At 41.1% G+C, this 22,908-nt stretch overlaps 1 protein-coding gene across 1 annotated transcript; it reads left to right on the top strand.

Annotated features, from left to right (window-relative positions):
• Window positions 1-3,432: 3,432 nt before the first annotated feature.
• LOC133048188 (putative uncharacterized protein C6orf183) lies at window positions 3,433-22,869 on the top strand. Its single transcript, XM_061131809.1, has 7 exons — window positions 3,433-3,569; window positions 5,627-5,699; window positions 6,065-6,175; window positions 17,018-17,131; window positions 18,931-19,125; window positions 20,275-20,428; window positions 22,805-22,869. Exons 1-7 carry the CDS (start codon window positions 3,433-3,435, stop codon window positions 22,867-22,869), a joined length of 849 nt encoding a protein of 282 aa, XP_060987792.1.
• Window positions 22,870-22,908: the final 39 nt, after the last annotated feature.

The raw sequence follows: 22,908 nt of genomic DNA, 5'->3' as shown, positions 1-22,908 counted from the left end.
TCTTTTAAAAAAAATCATTACCAAGTGGGATTTATTCCAAAAAAGCAGTTTTGCCTTTAACAATAGAAAATCTGTGAAATTCACCATATTAAAAAATAAAATCACATGTTAATTTCATTAGGTAGCCCAGCTGTTAAAGAATGTGCCTGCAATGCAGGAGACCTCGGTTTGATTCTCGGGTCAGGAAGATCCCCTGGAGAAGGGATAGGCTACCCACTCCAGTATTCTTGGACTTCCCTGGTGGCTCAGCTGGTAAAGAATCTGCCTGCAATGCAGGAGATCTGGGTTCAATCCCTGCATTGGAAGGAGGGCATGGCAACCCACTCCAGTATTCTTGCCTGGAGAGTCCCCATGGACAGAGAATCCTGGCAGGTTACAGTCCATGGGGTTGCAAAAACTGAGTGACTAAGCCCAGCACAGCTCAATAGATGCCAAAGAAACAATTAACACAATTCAGTACCCATTCAAGAAAAACAAAGCTCTTGGTAAACTCACTGGAAAAAATCCTGATGCTGGGAAATATTGAGGGCAGGAAGAGAAGCACGTGACAGAGGATGAGGTGGTTGGATGACATCATCAATTCAGTGGACAGGAGTTTGAGCAAACTCTGGGAGATGGTGAAATACAGGGAATCCTGGCATGCTGCTGTCCATGGGGTCTCAGAGCTGGACATGGCTGAGCAACTGAACAGCAACAACAAAAAACTAGAAGTAGAAGCAGGTTAACCCATTCAGAGCATCAAATATATCTGTCTGTGTCCCTTCATCCAACTAAAGGTCATGTTCTATAGCCACACTAAAGAGAAGACACTAATATGTTTATTTGAGCAATGCCTTGGGGATGATGGCACTGACTTGGAAGGAACCAGGGTCATTGAATGTCCAAGAGGAGCAGACACGTTACGTTACACACATTTTCCAAACACATTAGTCACATTTAATCAATTTTGTTCTTTAAGCCACTGATGGCTATGACTTTTTGTTGTAACAGTCTTACTCCTACTGATCCAGAAGATGGCATATAATGTATAACAAGAGAAATTTCATCTGTGCAGAGAAAGAACATGTTGATGATCAAAGATGACCAAGTATTAAAAGTGGTTTACCTAGGGAGATTATAGACTGCAGGTCTTCATGAGTAAGATTGAAGTGTCTCCCCATGGTGATACAGGGGAGACTTGCTTACAGTTTAAATTCTATTCTGGCATTTGCTAGAATAAAAATCATTGTTTTATTTTGGTACACATCACATTACCAAATGTTAGTGGCTTTAAAAATGTTCAGAACTGCTGATTCATGTGTTTTGATAGAAGGGCTTTAGCCGTTTACATTTATCATAGTTACCAAAATATTTGACTTCATTTCTTACATACTTCTTTCTCTTTTTTTCTCTTTCCCTACCCTCTACTGGATTAAAAGACCAATTTCCTATCCCTCATGGCCCCCACCTGCCCCACTAACTTGGGAAGGTCTGTGTTGCATTTCCATTCTTTTTGTAGTCACTTTGAAGTTTTTGACATGCATTATACACTTTGCTATAATACTCTAAAGTTACGAAGTATTTCTCTTCTAAACATCCCTGCTTTAACCCCATTGAAGCCCGCTTTATGCACTGAACACCCTCACACCCTGCTCAAGGTAATCTTACCATCTTTTCCTTACAGCTTAGATTCTGTCACTTTTTAAACACGGTTAATAAAGGGGATTTTGGTTTGTTTACAACTGATAGTTAATTAAATGTATTTATTTAAAATAAAAAAAAAAACACTATTGAAACAATTCTTGAGAATCTTTTCTGAGACTTTAAATGAGAGCCCAGTGCCTGCCTCACACAGAGTAGGTGCTCAATAAAAGGAACCCACCTTTCCCCCTCCCAGAATAAACAGTTGTTTGTCTCTTTAACACTAGTCATGAGTGCTCAGCAGGGGTGGATTCCTCTGGGTTGGATGCATTTCATGGACAGTTGGCAATGACCAACCTCTCCTTATGTTAATTTTGTGAGTACTGTATTTGACTGTGCAGCAAGCTAAATGATGCAGGAATAAATGTTCTCATTTCTGAGCTGTGAAGTGTTGAAAATGGATCAGAAAATAAAAGCAGAATGTCCACCCTTTGGGAGAAAAATGTCAGTCTGTGTTGCTGCCGCTCTCGGCTGCTCGTTGGAATGCAGCTGTGAAGGCAGCTGTTTAACTGTTTGCCCAACTTGAAAGGACACTCACTGCCAAGTGGCAAATATTTTTCATAGCATTTTGCTTTTGCTGAGAACAACAACAGTGCATTTTATTGCGCTCCAGCAGTGTGCCAAACATGACAGATTTATAACTCTGCAGGTTCACAACCCTGACTGAACACGATGCTCATTTGCATTTTTAATATTTATAAAAAGAATAAATAGGCTTCCAAAGGTAGCCTCTACACACAAAAAAAAACCCTCTATATCTTACATATTTTTTGAAAATCCAGCAGATTAACTTGAGGAAATACCTCTGAAAATGGAAAATGAAAATCTTAAAAGGAAGATTTAAAGATTTTAAACTTCTTTAAGGTGGCCCAAGATTAACTTTACCCCCTTGTCCAGGACAGATGAGTGCAGCAGTAGCAGAGGAAACACGTCATCTACGAATCTCTTGCAATTGATGTGTCTCATTCTGGGTCATGAAGTTAATCTTATGTTGCTAATAAAAATATTGACACTAAGTACTTAGCATAGAGTTGTATTGAATCTGACAAGCTGTGAACTGGAGTGGTCATGGGGAGTAGGGGGTGGGGTGCAGTTATCAACTATTGTATTTATAAAAGCTATAGGACAAATATAAGCATTTAAAATTAAGAATACACTTTCATATACATAAGCATGATTTTCTTCTGAGTCCAAAAGTACATGGATGATGATCATGTTATACAGCTCTCCACCCACAGTCTGTTCCCTCTGGTCAGAAGCTCATGCCTTCAAAAAAGTTATGGAGATATGCTTTAGGCATGTAGAGAGATCCTGTACATACCTATTATTTGTTCCAGCAGAAGTGATAGAGAGCAGAAGTGACCACCACTCAAACATTTAGTTTGTAAGCCCCACAAGCCTTAATGAAGACAATGGAGGTCAGGCAGGGGAGATCCAACCTCATTTAATAAATCCTCACAATCAAAGCTGGAATAGAGATACTTCTAAAGGTGAACTGGGCTGAACAAAGATGATCAATGGAGATATAACCTATATTTTCTCTACTATTTACCAAACAGTGATTAACTCATAAATGATAGTCTAATCCAGCTGTTTCTTCAAATTACAAAAGCATACATTTCCACAAAGTTGACATGATTTGTTGGACAATGATAGACATAGTCTCACACCCTGGGTAATGGTCACCAAGGGAATCGGCCACGAGTTTTGTGCTCTTTTTTTCAGGGATCGGAAAATTAGTAATTGCAAACCATGGATGAAATTTATAAGATTGCTTCCACAGAAAGGATCCAGGTGTTGGAAAAAGAACTGGCTACACAACTGACTGAACTGAAGTCTGAGATAGAAGAACAATGGACTCTCCAGGGGTCAGCTCATCACACTTACAGGTAATAGTGGCAGTGTGAAGGCACGGTCTTCAAGAGCTTCAACCCCTACTCACATCCCATAATCTCCATCAGAGGCCCCCTCTCCTTTTTACTTGGACAATTGGCATCATCTCAAGCTCAGGCTTGACTGCTGCCCTTAAGGCTTTCCTATATTCTAGAATCATCAAGGCATTTAGAGGCAATGTTGCTACCAAAGAAAATGAAAAAGTGCTCTTCTATCCTACATATCATTGTCTTAAGATTCCAGAAGCTATTATACAAACCATAGTCAATGAAACCTTATTTTCTCCAATGATATTTTAACTGAATTTGACTTTGATGAGAAATTTAAAAATGAAAATAATATGAGGTATCTGATAGTGAATTCTGCAAAATGATGTTCTCTTAAGGACTATTCTATAGGTAAATGCTGCCAATGATAGCAATTGAACTCTTTAGGTCATTCACAGGCACTTTGAGGTTAACTGAGAGGAAAGGCATGATCTGAGCAAGAGACGGTCAGAGAGCTGAGCCCTGAATCCCACCCAAACTCCCAGCATGCCAAAGAATTAGAAGACAAGAAGGCAGGGAAAGAATGGGTTTCTTCTGTTTCCCTGACTTGCCTGTTTAGTAGCTGGTCCCCTTTCTAGGTGGTTACTTGTTTTCCATTTCTGTGAGGCTGTAGCCAGGATACAGGTACCCAGTAATCACAGAAATTATACCTTTGATTTATGAATGCTTTTACCCTCAAGGCCCTTTCAAAACTTATATCTTTTTTCATCAAAACCAAGACGTGAGGAGATAAGAGAAGGCATTATTCCAACTGCAGTTGGGAAGTCAACACAGCTGGCTCATGGGTTGCTTAGTCCCATGTGATTGAGAGGCCTTCTGACTGTCAGCTGGTGTTCCTTTGAGAAACAGGACCATGATGCCAGTGGGGTGAACTGCTGACAAGTGTATAAACTAACAATCTATTTTCATCTTCCCTTATAACTTATCCATGGAGGACTGATAAATGGTCACATGAACAATATTAATCTGAACTTTACTGACTACAATCCCCTTCAAATCTCGTTTCTCACATGTATTCCAGAACTATCTCCTGTGGGCCCCTTGCCAGTGTTTGCAGAGTCCCATCTTAATAAAGTAACATTTTCAGCATGGTTTTAATGTTCCCAAAGCTGCCGAGCCCTGGGGTGTATCTTACACCCAACGGGGAGAGGGCCCCTCTTTCTGACCCAGGGTCCCACCTCTTATCAGGCACCAGGGCAATGCTACTTGTACTTCGTTATGTCAGAGTCCCTGGTTCAAACACCTTCCTCATGGTTAGGCTTGGACAACAGTCAATGAGAGTGCCTAAGCAAGCACTTCTGCAGTGTGTTTCCTAGAGATGAATAAATTTTTTGAAGCAGAAAGTTTGGTTAAGATAATTTCCAAAGTATTTCATGTTTGATATTTAAGGATCATTTGCACCCTCCAGTTAACTGAGCTAGAACACAAAAACATTTTGTTTGAATAATACTGATTTTATGTGTCAAATAAAATAGATGAGATAGAGGTCTGATAAGCACAGTAATTGTTAGAAATGAGATTACTGAAGGAACTATGGGTAGGGGTAAGAAACGTCCTCACCACTGTCTCTGTTTCTAAAGAGATAAGTTGGGGTGAAAGGAAAGACTGTGTATTTGTGAGCAGAAGGAGAGGACAACTGGCCCAGGTTAAGGTTTAACAAGAGTGAGGTGTACACAAGAGAGGTTCTGACTAAGACAGAAGCCTGTGGCCTTTACATGCCACCAATAATCCAGTATAATATATTTATTTAGAAATGAGCAGTTGTGGAGTTGCAGATTAATCAGGGCAGGAGGAAAAGTGGGTGACAGAGGATGGATAGCATCACTGACACAATGAGCATGAGTTTGAGCAAACTCCAGGAGATAGTGAAGGACAGGGAAGCATGGCGCTCTGTAGTCTATGGGGTTGCAAAGAGTAAGACTTGACTTAGCAACTAAACAATAGCAACAGTCTTTAATCTGATTTATAATAGCTTCTATAATTACAACTTCTAAAATTTTCTGCAGCTCTGTTCGAATGCCAAAGGACATCTCTTACTTTAGAAGAGAAAGGGAACTGGCCCTAAAGAAAACTTTACAGGTGAGTAAAACAATGGGCTATTTCAATACAACAGTAAATTAGAATTTGCTAAGTTGTTGGAAACTTGACTAGGAGAACTTATTTTTGTAAACAAGCAGCTGGTCTTATTGACAGTGTTTACAATGAAAAAACATTCAGCTCACTGCTGGACAAGAGAAGGCCAATCCTTCGGAGATATCTGATTTTTGTGGAGTGTTCAACTTTACAGTTCCTTGCTTTATGATGTTAAAAATAATTATTTGAAATCTTAGGTATAACAGCATAACATATGAAAGCTATCAGAAACTGTGTGTCATTTCCTGTCATCGACACTGATTGTTTTGTTTCCTTCTTTCCCTTTGCTTGCTCTGTTCTCTGGGGTACAGGTGGCCGAGTCAAAGTCCCTTGTTATTCAACCAGATGTCATGCAGAGGGAGCTAGAGAGCTGCCTAAAGAGAGAATACACTCCTGAAAATTTACCTTTGCTTCTGTTGCAGGTAAGAGTCATTTTGCAATTTGAAAAGCAGATTTGAAATTTAGTAGAAATGTATGCACAGAACTGGCTTTCTGGTATGTCCTCTGGCCAGGGTACAATCTTCTCTATATGTATGGTTTGCAGAATTTGGTTAATATAAATGCTCTTCTTTGCTAGAGACCCACGCCAAACTCCGGGAAATAGTGAAGGACAGGGAAGCCTGATGTGCTGCAGTCCCTGGGGGTCACAAAGAGTCAGACATGATTTAGCAACTGAACAACAGCTACAACACGCCCTTTAAGTTCAGCTTAGTTACAGCCACTAAACAATTGGCACAGTTTCTACTAGTTACTCCCTGTCCTGGTATTATGAAGCAATGTAACGTTGACTAAGATGGTTGCAGACCTCAAAAACTGTTGGCTGACCTAGGGAAGATATTTCTGGAAATCTCTGTTAAGAAAATAACTCACAACATGGGGAGTGGCGGGAAGATATTCCATAAAGATCATTATTGCAGCATTATAATAAAAGTGAAAAAATTGGAGTTGCCTAAATGTCTAATAATAGGAGAGTTAAGAAAAACAGTATGGGGGGGAGGAGGCAAGATGGCGGAGGAATAGGACGGGAAGACCACTTTCTCCCCTACAAATTCATCGAAAGAGCAATTGAACGCTGAGCAAATTTCACAAAACAACTTCTGATCGCTAGCAGAGGACATCAGGCGCCCAGAAAAGCAGCCCATTGTCTTCGAAAGGAGGTAGGACAAAATATAAAAGATAAAAAGAGAGACAAAAGAGCTAGGGATGGATACCCGTCCCGGGAAGGGAGTCTTAATAGAGGAAGTTTCCAAACACCAGGAAACCCTCGCACGGGCAGGTCTGGGGGAAGTTACGAATCTCGAAGGGCAACCTAACTGGGAGGAAAAATAAATAAAACCCACAGATTACGTGCCTAAAAGCAACTCCCAGCAGAAAAGTACCCCAGATGCCCGCATCCGCCACCAGCAAGAGGGGGTGGAACGGAGAGGAGCGGGTGGCATTGCTTAGGGTAAGGACCAGGCCGAATGCCCTGAGAGCAATCGGAGGGAGCTTTCGTGAGATAGCAACTTAAACTGTGGGATAGCAAGAGAGAGAGAAAATTAACCTGCCCGAACACACTTCCGGCCGTTCGCAGAACAAAGGGACTGAGCAACTCCAGAGAAGAGCTACACGGTGGCGGACCGGCCCATCCCCGCCAGAGGCAGGAGGCAGGGGGGAGGGGAAAGGGGCAAACTTGGCCCCAGAGACGGCATCCCCTACCACACTGCAAACAGGTCTCCAGTTTCTAACCAAAGACTTCCTGAGATTCTGGATGGTCTAGATCCGCCGGGAGGGTCGTGGCTAAACACAAGGCGCAGGTACCCGACTGGTGAGCGCGGAAACTGAGGCTGGGACCGCGGAGGGGAGAGTGCACCCGTCAAGCTCCTGGCTGCCTGAGCTGCTCCCGCTGGGGAAGGCACAAAACGCAGGCGCAACCAAGTCCGAGCATTTGTGGAATACCCGAAAACTGGAACCACACGCAACGCAGGGCAGGCTCCATATAGAGCAGCCGGGAGCCTGAGCAGCGTAGACAGGGAGAGCACACACCCGTGAGTGGGGGCAAACCCAGTGTGGCCAGAACACTGTGAGTCCTACCCACACAGGCCAGGGATATCTGTCTGCAGTGCCCCTCCCTCCCAGCAGAACTGAACTAGAGAACCTGAACAAGAGACCACCTCCACCCGCCTGTGTCAGGGCAGAAATTAGACACTGAAGAGACCGGCGAACAGAAGCCAAATAAACAAAGGGAACCGCTTCAGAAGGGACCAGTGCAACGGATTAAAATCCCTGTAGGTAATACCGACTACACCGGAAGGGGCCTATAGATATGGAGAAGTATAAGCTGGAACGAGGAGCTATCTAAAACTGAACCAAACCCACACTGACTGCAACAGCTCCAGAGAAATTCCTAGATATATTTTTACCGTTTTTTTTTTTTTTAATTAATTAAAAAATTTTCTTTTCTTTTCTTTTCTTTGTTATTTTTTCTCTTTTATTTTCTTTTAAAATTCCCTATTACTCCCCCATTACCCCTTAATTTTCATTTTCATATATTTTTGTGATTTTCATAATTAGGAAAAAATTTTTTTTTCTTTTTTTTTTTTTTTTTCATTTATTTTTATTAGTTGGAGGCTAACTACTTTACAATATTGTAGTGGTTTGTGTCATACATCGACATGAATCAGCCATGGATTTACATGTATTCCCCATCCCGATCTGCCCTCCCACCTCCCTCTCTACCCAATCCCTCTGGGTCTTCCCAGTGCACCAGGTCTGAGCACTTGTCTCATGCATCCAGCCTGGGCTGGTGATCTGTTTCACCCTAGATAATATACATGTTTCAGTGCTGTTCTCTTGAAACATCCCACCCTCGCCTTCTCCCACAGAGTCCAAAAGTCTTCTGTGCATCTGTGTCTCTTTTTCTGTTTTGCATATAGGGCTATCGTTACCATCTTTCTAAATTCCATATATATGTGTTAGTATGCTGTAATGGTCTTTATCTTTCTGGCTTACTTCACTCTGTATAGTGGGCTCCAGTTTCATTCATCTCATTAGAACTGATTCAAATGAATTCTTTTTAATGGCTGAGTAATATTCCATGGTGTATATGTACCACAGCTTCTCAAAAAATGGGCCAAAGAACTAAACAGACATTTCTCCAAAGAAGACATACAGATGGCTAACAAACACATGTAAAGATGCTCAATATCACTCATTATCAGAGAAATGCAAATCAAAACCACAATGAGGTACCATTACACACCAGTCAGGATGGCTGCTATCCAAAAGCCTACAAGCAATAAATGCGAGAGGGTGTGGAGAAAAGGAAACCCTCTTACACTGTTGGTGGGAATGCAAACTAGTACAGCTGCTATGGAGAACAGTGTGGAGATTTCTTAAAAAACTGGAAATAGAACTGCCATATGACCCAGCAATACCACTTCTGGGCATACACACCGAGGAAACCAGATCTGAAAGAGACACATGCACCCCAATGTTCATCACAGCACTGTTTATAATAGCCAGGACATGGAAGCAACCTAGATGCCCATCAGCAGACGAATGGATAAGGAAGCTGTGGTACATATACACCATGTAATATTACTCAGCCATTAAAAAGAATTCATTTGAACCAGTCCTAATGAGATGGATGAAGCTGGAGCCCCTTATACAGAGTGAAGTAAGCCAGAAAGATAAAGAACATTACAGCATACTAACACATATATATGGAATTTAGAAAGATGGTAACGATAACCCTATATGCAAAACAGAAAAAGAGACACAGATGTACAGAACAGACTTTTGAACTCTGTGGGAGAAGGCGAGGGTGGGATGTTTCAAGAGAACAGCATCGAAACATGTATATTATCTAGGGTGAAACAGATCACCAGCCCAGGTTGGATGCATGAGACAAGTGCTCGGACCTGGTGCACTGGGAAGACCCAGAGGGATTGGGTAGAGAGGGAGGTGGGAGGGGGGATCGGGATGGGGAATACATGTAAATCCATGGCTGATTCATGTCAATGTATGACACAAACCACTACAATATTGTAAAGTAATTAGCCTCCAACTAATATTTTTTTCCAGCCCTTCACTTTTAGTCTGTATGTGTCCCTTGTTTTGAGGTTGGTCTCTTGTAGACAGCATATATAGGGGTCTTGTTTTTGTATCCATTCAGCCAGTCTTTGTCTGTTGGTTGGGGCATTCAACCCATTTACATTTAAGGTAATTATTGATAGGTATGGTCCCGTTGCCATTTACTTTGTTGTTTTGTGTTCGCGTTTATACAACCTTTCTGTGTTTCCTGTCTAGAGAAGATCCTTTTGCATTTGTTGAAGAGCTGCTTTGGTGGTGCTGAATTCTCTCAGCTTTTGCTTGTCTGTAAAGCTTTTAAATTCTTCTTCATATCTGAATGAGATCCTTGCTGGGTACAGTAATCTAGGTTGTAGGTTATTCTCTTTCATTACTTGAAGTATGTCCTGCCATTCCCTTCTGGCCTGAAGGGTTTCTACTGATAGATCAGCTGTTATCCTTATGGGAATCCCTTTGTGCGTTATTTGTTGTTTCTCCCTTGCCCCTTTTAATATTTGTTCTTTGTGTTTGATCTTTGTTAATTTGATGAACATGTGTCTTGGGGTGTTTCGCCTTGGGTTTATCCTGTTTGGGACTCTCTGGGTTTCTTGGATTTGTGTAACTATTTCCTTCCCCATTTTAGGGAAGTTTTCAGCTATTATCTCCTCAAGTATTTTCTCATGGCCTTTCTTTTTGTCTTCTTCTTCTGGGACTCCTATGATTCGAATGTTGGGGTGTTTCACATTGCCCCAGAGGTCCCTGAGGTTGTCCTCATTTCTTTTGATTCTTTTTTCTTTTTTCCTCTCTGCTTCATTTATTTCCACCATTTTATCTTCTACCTCACTTATCCTATCTTCTACCTCACTTATCCTATCTTCTTTCTCCATTATTCTACTCTTGGTTCCCTCCAGAGTGTTTTTGATCTCATTAATTGCATTATTCATTTTTAATTGACTCTTTTTTATTTCTTCTAGGTGCTTATTAAACATTTCTTGCATCTTCTCAATCTTTGTCTCCAGGCTATTTATCTGTAACTCCATTTTGTTTTCAAGATTTTGGATCATTTTTATTATCATTATTCTAAATTCTTTTTTAGGTAGATTCCCTATCTCCTCCTCTTTTGTTTGACTTGGTGGGCATTTTTCATGTTCCTTTACCTGTTGGGTATTTCTCTGCCTTTTCATCTTGTTTAGATTGCTGTGTCTGGAGTGGGCTTTCTGTATTCTGGTGGTCTGTGGTTCCTTTTTATTGTGGAGGTTTCACCCAGTGGGTGGGGTTGGACAATTGGCTTGTCAAGGTTTCCTGGTTAGGGAAGCTTGCGTCGGTGTTCTGGTGCATGGAACTGGATTTCTTCTTGCTGGAGTGCAATGGAGTGTCCAGTAATGAGTTTCGAGATGGGTCTCTGTGTTAGGTGTGACTGGGCAGCCTGTATGTTGACGCTCAGGGCTATGTTCTTGCGTTGCTGGGGAATTTGCGTGGTATGTCTTGCTCTGGAACTTATTGGCTCTTGGGTGGTGGTTGGTTTCAGTGTAGGTATGGAGGCTTTTGGATGGTCTCTTTTTACTTAATGTTCCATGTAGTCAGGAGTTTTCTGGTGTTCTCAGGTTTTGGGCTTAAGTCTCCTGCCTCTGGATTTCAGTTCTATTCATCCAGTAGTCTCAAGACTTCTCCAGCACTGATAATAAAACTTCTAGGTTAATGGTGAAAAGATTCTCCACCATGAGGGACACCCAGAGAGGTTCACAGAGTTACATGAAGAAGAGGAGAGGGAGGAGGGAGATAGAGATGAGCAGGAGGAGAAAAAGGGGGACTCAAGAGGAGAGAAACAGATCTACGCAGTTCTCTGTTCCCAAAGTGTTCTCTGTAGCCCAGACACCCACAGAGATTCACAGAATTGGATTGGGAAGATAAGGGGAAAGGAGGAAATAGAGGTGTTCTGAGGTAGAAAACTGAGAGTCAAAAGTGGGAGAGAATAATCAACACACTCCTGAGTAAAAATGGGTACTGAATATTGGATTCTTAAATGTCCAAAATTGATATCAAATACTGAAAAACAAAGATTAAAAATCTAGAGTAGAGGTTAAACTCTTAAAAATATGATATTAAAAACAAAAACACAAAAAATTTTAGAAATATATATGAAGTGCATTTAAAAATAGGGCTTCTCCTTTTTTTTTTGCAAGGTTATAGTGAAATGCAAATGAAAATTAAGGAGTCATAGAGGAATAATAGAGGACTTTCAAAGAAAATAAGAGAAAAAATATAACAGGACAAAAATTTTTTTTCCTAATTAAAAAAATAGTAAAAATATATGAAAATGAAAATGAAAGTTAAGGAGTAATAGGGGAGTAATAGGGAATTTTAAAAGAAAATAAAAGAGAAAAAAGAAAAAAAAGAAAAAAAAATTTTTTATTAAAAAAAAAAAGGTAAAAATATATCTAGGAATTTCTCTGGAGCTGTTGCGGTCAGTGTGGGTTCGGTTCAGTTTCAGATAGCTCCTCGTTCCAGCTTACACTTCTCGATATCTATAGGCCCCTTCCGGTGTAGTCGGTGTTACCTACAGGGATTTTATTCTGTTGCACCTTCTGAAGCGGTTCCCTTTGTTTATTTGGCTTCTGTTCGCCGGTCTCTTCAGTGTCTAATTTCCGCCCTGACACAGGCGGACGGAGGTGGTCTCTTATTTAGGTTCACTAGTTCAGTCCTGCTGAGGGGAGGGAGGGGCGCTGCAGACAGATATGGCTGTGTGTAGGGAGCACTCACAGTGTTCCGTCCACACTGGGTTTGCCGCCGCTCATGGGTATGTGCTTTCCCCATCTACACTGCTTAGGCTCCTGGCTGCTCTATATGGAGCGGGCCCTGCGTTGTGTGCAGTTCCAGTTTTCGGGTACTACACAAAAGCGCAGATTCGGTTGGGCCTGCGTTTTGTGCCTTCCCCGGTGGGAGCAGCTCAGGCAGCCAGGAGCTTGACGGGCGCACTCTCCCCAGGTGCGGTGCGCCTTCTCCCCTCCGCAGTCCCAGCCTCAGTTTCCACGCACCAATCCAGTGCCTGCGACTTGTGTCTATTCTCGAGAGCTGGCCTCTAGCTGCGACCCTCCCGGTGGATCTAGACCATCCAGAATCTCAGGAAGTCTTTGGTTAGAAACTGGAGGCCTTTTGCAGTTTGGTAGGGGGTGCCGTCTCTGGTGCCGAGTTTGCCCGTTTCCCCTCCCCCCTCCCTCCTGCCTCCGGTGGGGATGGGCTGGTCCGCCACTGTGTAGCTCTTCTCTGGAGTTGCTCAGTCCCTTTGTTCTGCGAATGGCCGGCAGGTTAATTTTCTCTCTCTCTCTTGCTAATCCACAGTTTAAGTTGCTATCTCAAGTTAGTACCCTCTGATTGCCCTCAGGGCATTCGGGCCCTGTCCTTACCCTAAGCAATGCCGCCTGCTCCTCTCCGTTCAGCCCTCACTTGCTGGTGGCGGATGCGGGCGTCTGGGGTACTTTTTTGCTTGGAGTTGCTTTTAGGCATGTAATCTGTGAGTTTTATTTATTTTTCCTCCCAGTTAGGTTGCCCTTCGAGATTCGTAAGTTCCCCCAGACCTGCCTGTGAGAGGGTTTCCTGGTGTTTGGAAACTTCCTCTATTAAGACTCCCTTCCCGGGATGGGTATCCATCCCTAGCTCTTTTGTCTCTCTTTTTATCTTTTATATTTTGTCCTACCTCCTTTCAAAGACAATGGGCTGCTTTTCTGGGCACCTGATGTCTTCTGCTAGTGATCAGAAGTTGTTTTGTGAAGTTTGCTCAGCACTCAAATGTTCTTTCAATGAATTTGTAGGGGAGAAAGTGGTCTCCCCATCCTAATCCTCTGCCATCTTGGCTCCTCCTCTATTTTTATTATTTATTTTTTAAAATTTTTTATTCCCTCTGGAGAAGAGAATAGGAAACCACTTCAGTATTCTTGCCTTGAGAACCCCGTGAACAGCATGAAAAGGCAAAAAGAGAGGACACTGAAAGATGAACTCCCCAGGTTGATAGGTGCCCAATATGCTACTGGTGATCAGTGGAGAAATAACTCCAGAAAGAATGAAGGGATGCAGCCAAAGTAAAAACAACACCCAGTTGTGGATGGGACTGGTGATAGAAGTAAGGTTCGATGCTGTAAAGAGCAATATTGCATAGGAACCTGGAATGTTACATCCATGAATCAAGGCAAATTGGAAGTGGTCAAATAGGAGATGGCAAGAGTGAACATCGACATTCTAGGAATCAGCTAACTAAGATGGACTGAAATGGGTGAATTTAACTCAGATGACCATTATATCTACTACTGTGGGCAGGAATCCCTTAGAGGAAATGGAGTAGCCATCATGGTCAACAAAAGAGTCCGAAATGCAGTACTTGGATGCAATCTCAAAAATGACGGAATCATCTCTGGTCGTTTCCAAGGCAAACCATTCAATATCACAGTAATCCAAGTCTATGCCCTGACCAGTAATGCTGAAGAAGCTGAAGTTGAACAGTTCTATGAAGACCTACAAGACCTTCTAGAACTAACACCCAAAAAAGATGTCCTTTTCATTATAGGGGACTGAAATGCAAAAGTAGGAAGTCAAGAAACACCTGGAGTAACAGGCAAATTTGGCCTGGCAGTACAGAATGAAGCAGGGCAAAGGCTAATAGAGTTCTGCCAAGAGAACGCACTGGTCATAGCAAACACCCTCTTCCAACAACACAAGAGAAGACTCTACACGTGGACATCACCAGATGGTCAACACCGAAATCAGATTGATTATATTCTTTGCAGCCAAAGATGGAGAAGCTCTATACAGTCAGCAAAAACAAGACCGGGAGCTGACTCTGGCTCAGATCAAGAACTCCTTATTGCCAAATTCAGACTGAAATTGAAGAAAGTGGAGAAAACCACTACCCCATTCAGGTATGACCTAAATCAAATCCCTTATGACTATACAGTGGAAGTGAGAAATAGATTTAAGGGATTAGATCTGATAGACAGAGTACCTGAGGAACTATGGATGCAGGTTCGTGACATTGTACAGGAGACAGGAATCAAGACCATCCCCAAGGAAAAGAAATGCAAAAAAGAAAAATGGCTGTCTGAGGAGGTCTTACAAATAGCTGTGAAAAGAAGGGAAGCAAAAAGCAAAGGTGAAAAGAAAAGATATACCTATTTGAATGCAGAGTTCCAAAGAATAGCAAGGAGAGATAAGAAAGCCTTCTTCAGTGATCAATGCAAAGAAATAGAGGAAAACAATAGAACGGGAAAGACTAGAGATCTCTTCAAGAAAATTAGAGATACCAAGGGGACATGTCATGCAAAGATGGGCTCAATAAAGGACAGAAATGGTGGGGACCTAATTGAAGCAGAAGATCATCTGCATATCTGAGGTTGTTGATATTTCTCCTGGCAGTCTTGATTCCAGCTTGTGATTCATCCCACCTGGCATTTAGCATGATGTACCCTGCATATAAGTTAAGTAAGCAGGGCGATAATATACAGCCTTGATATACTTCTTTCCCAATTTTGAATCAGTCCATTTTTCCATGTCTAGTTCTAATCTGCTGTTAATCCTATCCAATGAATTTTTTTATTTCATTTATTATAGTCTTCATTTCTAGAAGTTCTATTTAATTTTTTTAAATATTTTTCTTTTCTCTATTATGTTCACATTTTCCTTTCAATTCTTGAACATACTGAGCATAGTAATAAAAACTCTTTTAACGTCTTTGGTGGCTAATTTCATCACTGATGCCATTTCTGGGCCTGTTTCTCTTCATTAATTTTTCTCCTTCTTATGGGTCATATTTTTCTGCTTATTTGCATGTCTAGTAATTTTTCTGAACACTGGGCATTGCAGTTTTACATTGCTGAATGCTGATTTTTTTTATATTCCTTTAAAGATGTTATACTTCATTCTAGCAGGCAATTAAGTTATAGATCAGTTTCACACTTACAAAGCTTTGTCTTGAAGCTTTGCTAGAGCAGGTTTAGAGTAACTTTTACTCCAGACATAGCTTATTCTTCTTACTAAATTGTCACCCCTTTTGTGTTTCTGCTGAATGCCCCAGGTATTTAGTGAGGACTCTTCACTCTGTCAGATTGAAACTTGAACATGTCCTAGTTCTGTTTGAACTCTGAGAAATGTCCAGTTTACAATTCCCTGGTTTGCTATTCTTTGCACAGCCTCAGGGAGTTCTACCCTCTGCATGCAGTGCTTAATAGCCAGCAAAGAACTCAGAAATCTCTGTGTAGGTTTCTGGAGCCCTTTTTCTGCATAACTTTCTCCTCTCCATTACTCTGCCCTGTGAACTCCAGCTGACTCAACTTCCCAAACTTGATTTCTCTATCCTTAACTCAGAGAGACCATCATGCTCTGATTTCCTATTCTGGTTCAAAAACTGCCTTCTTCAGACAGAAAACCAGAGCTCATTTCATTTGTTTCCTTTCTCTGAAGGACAAGAGTCCTGCATTGCCTGTTGTTGAATGTCAGAAAACAGTTTCCTTGTGTAATTTGCCCTATTTTCTAATTGTTTATGATGGAAGGGTGCATCTGATCCTATTTATTCCATCATAGCAGTATCATTTTTATCAGAAATTAAATTTTTTAAGAATTGGCTTATTTGACTATACTTACGTATAAGTAAAATTCTTGATCTAAGGTTAAAAGCTATAATCTCATTTATAATGTTTTTTGTACTTTAGATTCATAAACTTCAGTTTTTTAAAAAATTTTAAGCTTAGCTTTAGATAATTTTATAGGCTTTTATGTCACTGTTAAAACTTCAACAACTGTTAGATGAAATTATAATCTGTTGGATTGACAAAATACCTATTTAAATTTGAATGGTATATTGAGCCAGGTTTCTTAATTTTATGATCTTCATGTAGAAAATATCGATAGAGCCTTCCAAAACAGCCAAACTTATTTTGCTATTATTTTTGTTCTTAAGGTTTAATCCAGTCTTCCTGTGGTGTAGTTGGTAAAGAACCCGCCTGCCAATGCAGGAGACATGGGTTCAGTCCCTGGGGTGGGAAGATCCCCTGGAGGAGGAAAGGGCAACCCATTCCAGTATTCTTGCCTGGAGAATCCCATGGGCAGAGGAGCCTGGCGGGCTACAGTCCATTGGTTCACAGAGTCAGTCACGACTGAGAACACTCTTCCTTCTTTCCTTCCTATTATAATTGTATTCTAGTTAATTTTTGTTGTTGTTGTTGTTAAAGCATTATACAGAGAGAATTACCCAGCTGGCCCAGAGTAAATATTTACACATGCTTAGATGGAAGAGATTTTGCCATCACAGTAAGATCATGGAGCAACTTTATCCTTTTTACAAGGTAGGAAGCCCATGAACAGAATCTATGGGCTATTTTCTATAATGAAACAAAATGGCCATTAAGCTTGTCAATGCTATTATTTAGTATAGTCATCATGCCTGTACATTATATCTCTAGACTTATTCATGCTACATAAACTGTGTACCCTTTGGCCAACATCTCCCCTTTTCCCCTAAGCCCCAGCCCCTTCTCTGCTTCTCTGAGTTTGACTTTTTTTTTTTTTTTTTTTAGATTCCACATGAAAGGGTATTTGTCCTTTTCTCTGTCTGGCTTATTCCATATAGCATAATGTCCTCTAGATTTATTCATGTTATTACAAATTCTAGGATTCCCCTCCTCTTCATGACTGAATAATATTCCATTCTATGTATTTTTACCACATTTTCTTTATCCATTCATCCATCAACAGACCCTTAGGTTTTCATATCTTGACTATTATGAATAATGCTGAAATGGAATGTTGAAATATAGATATTGCTTTAAAATACTGATTTTGTTTTCTTTGAATATATACCCAAAAATGGGATTGCTGGATCATATGGTAGTTCTGTTTTTTTTAATTTTTATTTTTAATTGGAGGATAATTGCTTTACAATATTGTGTTGGTTTCTGCCATACAACAATAATCAGATATAAGTATACATACATCCCCTCCCTCGGGAGCCTCCCTCCCAGGCCCTCATCTCACTCCTCTAGGTCATCCCAGAGCACCAGACTGAGTTCCCTGTGTTATAACAGCAACTTCCTACTTGCTATCTGTTTTAAACATGGCAATGTATGTTTCAGTGCTAATCTCTCATCCTACCTTCTCCTTCCCCCACTGTGTCCACAAATCCATTCTCTACATTTTTGTCTTTATTCCTGCCCTGCAAATAGTTTCATCAGTACCATTTTTCTAGATTCCGTATATAAATATATGCATTAATATGCGATATTTGTTTTTCTCTTTCAGATTTAGTTCACACCGTATAACAGATTTTAAGTTTGTCCTCCTCAGTTAAACTGACTCAAATTTGTTCCTTTTTTAATTGGCTGAGCAATATTCCATTGTATATATGTACCACAACTTCTTTATCCATTCATCTGTTGATGCACACCTAGGTTGCTTCCATGTCCTGGCTGTTGTAAATAGTGCTGCAGTGAACATTGGGGTGTATGTGTCTCTTTCAATTATGGTTTTCTCAGGATATATGCCTAGTAGTGGGATTGCTGGGTCATATGGTAGTTTTATTCCTTATTTTTAAAGGAATCTCCATACTTTTCTCCATAGTGGCTCTTATAAGTATGGTAGTTCTATTTTTAATTTTTTGAGAAATTTCTATACTGTTTTCATATTATCATTATATGCACCAGTTTACATCTCCACAAAAAATATATCTTGTCACTGTTTTAAGTGGTGGTTAAAGATGGGAAAGGAACTAACGGATGCCCTTACTTGTCATTTCTCCCTGTGGCAGAAGATAACAGTACTGTTTTTAAAAATGAGATTTGAGGGTGGCTTTATATTATAGAAAATTTATTTTTCTTCATAGGCTATAGCTAAAAAATCTAAGAAGCCAACTCCAGTTACTAAATTTCCTTATGCACTGACTCTTTGCTAGGGTCACTTTCCTTCAAAGTTGTGAGAATATGACTGATCGCTGTCCTTATCAGTCAAATTCAAAATATGGAAGAGTTTTAATATTACAAGAGCTTCTTATTTGGCTCCCAAACAGTAATACACTATACTTGGAAGCAAATGACAGAAAGAATAAGGCTTGCAAATCAGCAACTTCTGTCTTGGTATCTCTCTTAAACAGAAACAAGTTGTCTACATTATGCAGGAATACAACGACGCTCTTCAGAGAGCTGATCGATTGTCAGTTGCCCGAGAAAACTTCCTTATGGGAAAACAGAACCCTCCTAACTTAGTGACACAGGAAGACCTGACTATTTACACAAATTGGTTAGTGTGTCACCTACACTCACTCAGGATTATTCACCACTATGTGCAGGTATGTGAAACAGGTATATGGTGACGCATTGCCTCCCCAGGACGGTCAGGACATTGTTTTCTTCACACCTGTCACCTAATTTGGGGTTGTCAGTTTCTGTATTCCATCTGCCTTACAAACGACAGGAAAATAATGGGTCACTAGCTTTTTTCTTTGAGACCTTTGAAACTATTTTTCTTTGGAATCTTGCTGTAATGAAATCACTCCATTTAGCTTTCCCAAAGATGTCTCTGTTACACTACTTTGTATTCACTCTATGATTTCTTGTTTTCAGCCTCTTGTTCTGGATTTATGCTCTCTAATGTAGATCCACTTTTTTTATTCAGCAACCTCTAGTGAGGGCCTAACTTATGCCAGGGACATATCCTGGGCCATGTGGGGGTATTTAATCTTTGCTGATGGTGAGGGACAGGGAGGCCTGGCATGCTGTAACCCATGGGTTAGCAAAGAGTGGGACGTGACTTGGTGACTGAACAGCAGCAGCAAAATGTGAGTCACAGGATGATAGGAAAAAGGGCAAGCAAATAGTTAACTTAAATACAATGTGATGAGTATAATCACAGAGTAAAGAGAGTCACAGAGGAGAGGCCCTACTGCAAGATACAGGCATCAGAAAGGAGCGATGTGACCACATTCTGTTTTAGAAAGATTGCTGTTTTGCCACCTAACTTTTTCTTACTCCACTGCACCTCATCTTAGCGATACCACCAACCATGACTCCTGGCCATCATCCTGACATCATTCCTTCCCCAATCAGTCACTGTGAGGTCTACCTCTGAATCATCTCTCCCCTGTTACATGGCATAGTAATGATCTGCTCCTAAGTCCTGGTCCCCCACTAAACTCTGAACTCTTTGAATTTGGTCCATGTCTTACTTATTTTTGTATCTCTAGCACCTCACACGATGCCCTGCTCTTTATGGGTCATTGATCAAGGTAGGCCTGCCTGGATGTTAAGGTCACTTAGAATTGGTAACAACACAAGGTCCCTAACTCCAGATTTAGCCCCTCATGATTGAGCAGATTACTAAGGCCCACCTCCACCTCCTTCCTCCCTTAACAAACCAAAGGGTTGCTCCTGAAACAAAGTCTGGAAGCTTCTTTGAGAACTGAATTGACACGTGGCCCCTTTGTTGTCCCCTTCTGAAGGCCCTCCAGTATTTACCCATCTCCAAAGCTCTGAGTGTAGCTGTTGATGAAGTCCCTGTGGTTGGTCAGGAAAATGAAAAGGTTCCTGTTGATGACACTGACCCTGACATCCAGGGTTCTGCATCTCCAGACTCTATGAATACCAGTGTTTCAGGTAAGAAGTCTTCTTTCCACTTGGGAAATGTGGAGAAAAGATTGTGATTTTGCACGTGTGCAAAATCTGATCTTGCTTGAAATTTTTCTATGTACCAAAAAATTATATCTTTAAAAAAAAAAATTGGCCATGCTACAGGGGTCCAGCCTCGGCAGGATCCAGGGGATACCCTCAGGATGAACGGCGTCTGCGAGAGAGAGAGAGAGAAGACACGTGAGACCAGCCTTGATAGGGCCAAGTCTGCGAGGGAGAGAGAGAGTAACCAGACAGGGGTGTTTGCAGGGTCTGGCAGAGTCTGGCAATGCTTTATTTTTTACCATGGCTTTTATACCCTAAATTAGTACATTTCTAAGGGGAAGATAGTTTAACATTACATCAGCTTGTTCTTCACGAAACCAGGGTGTTTTCTGCATACTTCTTTGTTTATGAGGGTCTTGTACATTATCTTCTGACCTTGGGGCCTATTAACATTTTATGCAAGCCAGGTGAATGTAAACCTATTTTCTGTTTCTATGGTGACCTTAACTGAAAGGTAGCAGTCTCATAGGGCAACAGTACAGAGTAGAAGTATAACCTTGTTAACATAAAAATTAATCCTTCTGCAGAAGTTGTCAGTTGTGTTTATCTAAGAAGTTTACCCACACAGACTCTGCAGCTTCAGTGAGGCAGCCTCTGCCTAGCACTCCTGGCTGACAGTTAGCAACCATCTCATTGTTACCACACTAGGGCTACGCTCTTATTTTTCTAGCTCTATAACTATATTAACAATGGTTTCTATAACACAACCTTAGCACATTAAGAGCAAAAACACAGCAAGCAAATGTTAACCCAATAGCTACTTTTAGAATAATTTTTCTTGTGTTTTCTAATAGGGCTTCCTCACCCCCCAAAGGGCTCTATGTCTCTTAGGGCCTTTATATGATCGGGTTCTTTATGTTATTTTATGATTAGGGTATTATAAGCAATCATGCATATTAGTACCAAGGGCATAAATGCATTTGCCAAACTAAAATACCAGCAAAGGAGTTTAAATTAAAATACTCCTTTCACCCTGGATAATCTCATAAAATACCACCACCTGGGAAACTTATTGATTAAAGTTCTAAATTGATTCTTATTTGGGAAGAGATCAGGGAAGGCCTTCTGCCTGTGTCACAGAAATTAGGGAGTAGTCTATTGAGGCAGGCATCAGAAAGACAGATATCATCTTTAAGGTGAGCGCCAGGGGCAGCTTTTCGGAATCCCTGAAAACCTGATGTGCCTTACCTGTCAGGCTTTCTCCTCGTGACCTTATCATGGGTGGGATCTCGTGAGCTAGCCTTTTCAAAACCCCTGAAAACCTGATCCGCCTTGCCTGTCAGGTTTTCTCCCTCATGGCCTTGTCATGGGTAGGGTCTCATGTGTTGGCTCCCGGCACCATGCCATGCAGTCTATAGGATCTTAGTTCCCTGATCAGGAATCAAACCTGGGCCCCAGTGGTGAAAGCACCAGATCCTAACCACTGGACTGCCAGGGAATTCTCAAAAGTTTTATCTTCTTAATTAACAAGTCTAATATTTTCTGGTGGAAAAAAATAACAAACACTTCTCTTAGAAATTATCATCTCCATCTTTATAGCTAGACAATTAAGAGGGGGAAAAAGCAATAAACTTGAAGTTGGGAGTACTGGGCTCTAGGCCTATTCTGTTGTGGCCTCACTGTGAGCCTACATGTTTAAGTCATTTCATCTCCATGGGCCTCAATTTACTCATCTCCAAAATAAACCTTTTAGATTAAGTGATCGCTAAGGTCACCTTCATTTTTTTCCCCAGGGTTGAAAACTTTTCATTTCTATTTTTTTTAACACCAAAAAATTTTGTATTGAGGTATAGCCAATTAACAATGTTGTGATGGTTTCAGGTGAACAGTGAAGAGACTTGGCCATACATATACATGTATCCATTCTCCCCTCAATCCCCCTCCCATCCAGGCTGTCACATAACATCCAGCAGAGTCCCTTCATTTTCTATTTTACATGATCTTTAAAGACTTCCCTTATCTGAATCAATTTAATAGTCTTCTTACCCTTACCTTATGTTACAGATGACTTAGAAATCTGATCAGGTTTTTACTCTGAGTGATGAATTTACCAGTTGCACCTGGAGAGGCAGCCAACCCAGTTGTGGGGAATCAGAGAAGGTATATCAAATGGGAAGTCCAATCTGGGTGCTTAGTGATGAGTAAGAGTAAGCCAGGTGAAAGGAGGTGAAGGTTCTCAGCTTCTCCTGATTTGTTTGTTAACTTGTAAGTCATATTCTTTGTCTACCCCAAAGGACTACAGGTAGTTCTGTTCTCACTAAGTCATTCCCCAAAGGGTCTGTTGGATTTCTCCTGCAGGCTACAAGAAGGGGGAGTCCTGGCTACCTCCCCCAGAAAACCAGCACCAGGAGTTTGGCAGATAGGCCTAGCTGAGTGTGTGCAGTCTACAAACTGTGGCAGAG

The sequence above is a fragment of the Dama dama genome, chromosome 28 (genome assembly GCF_033118175.1).
Source record: "Dama dama isolate Ldn47 chromosome 28, ASM3311817v1, whole genome shotgun sequence".
NCBI classification, from domain to species: domain Eukaryota; kingdom Metazoa; phylum Chordata; class Mammalia; order Artiodactyla; family Cervidae; genus Dama; species Dama dama.
This window is presented reverse-complemented; position numbering and strand designations above follow the sequence as displayed.

Excerpts from the sequence above, each read along its gene's own strand:
- LOC133048188 (XM_061131809.1), top strand. The coding sequence starts at position 3,433 with ATGGATGAAATTTATAAGATTGCTTCCACAGAAAGGATCCAGGTGTTG. Across the intron at positions 5,700-6,064 it reads CCCTAAAGAAAACTTTACAG|GTGGCCGAGTCAAAGTCCCT; the intron begins GTGAGTAAAACA and ends TCTGGGGTACAG. Across the intron at positions 20,429-22,804 it reads TATGAATACCAGTGTTTCAG|GCTACAAGAAGGGGGAGTCC; the intron begins GTAAGAAGTCTT and ends TTTCTCCTGCAG.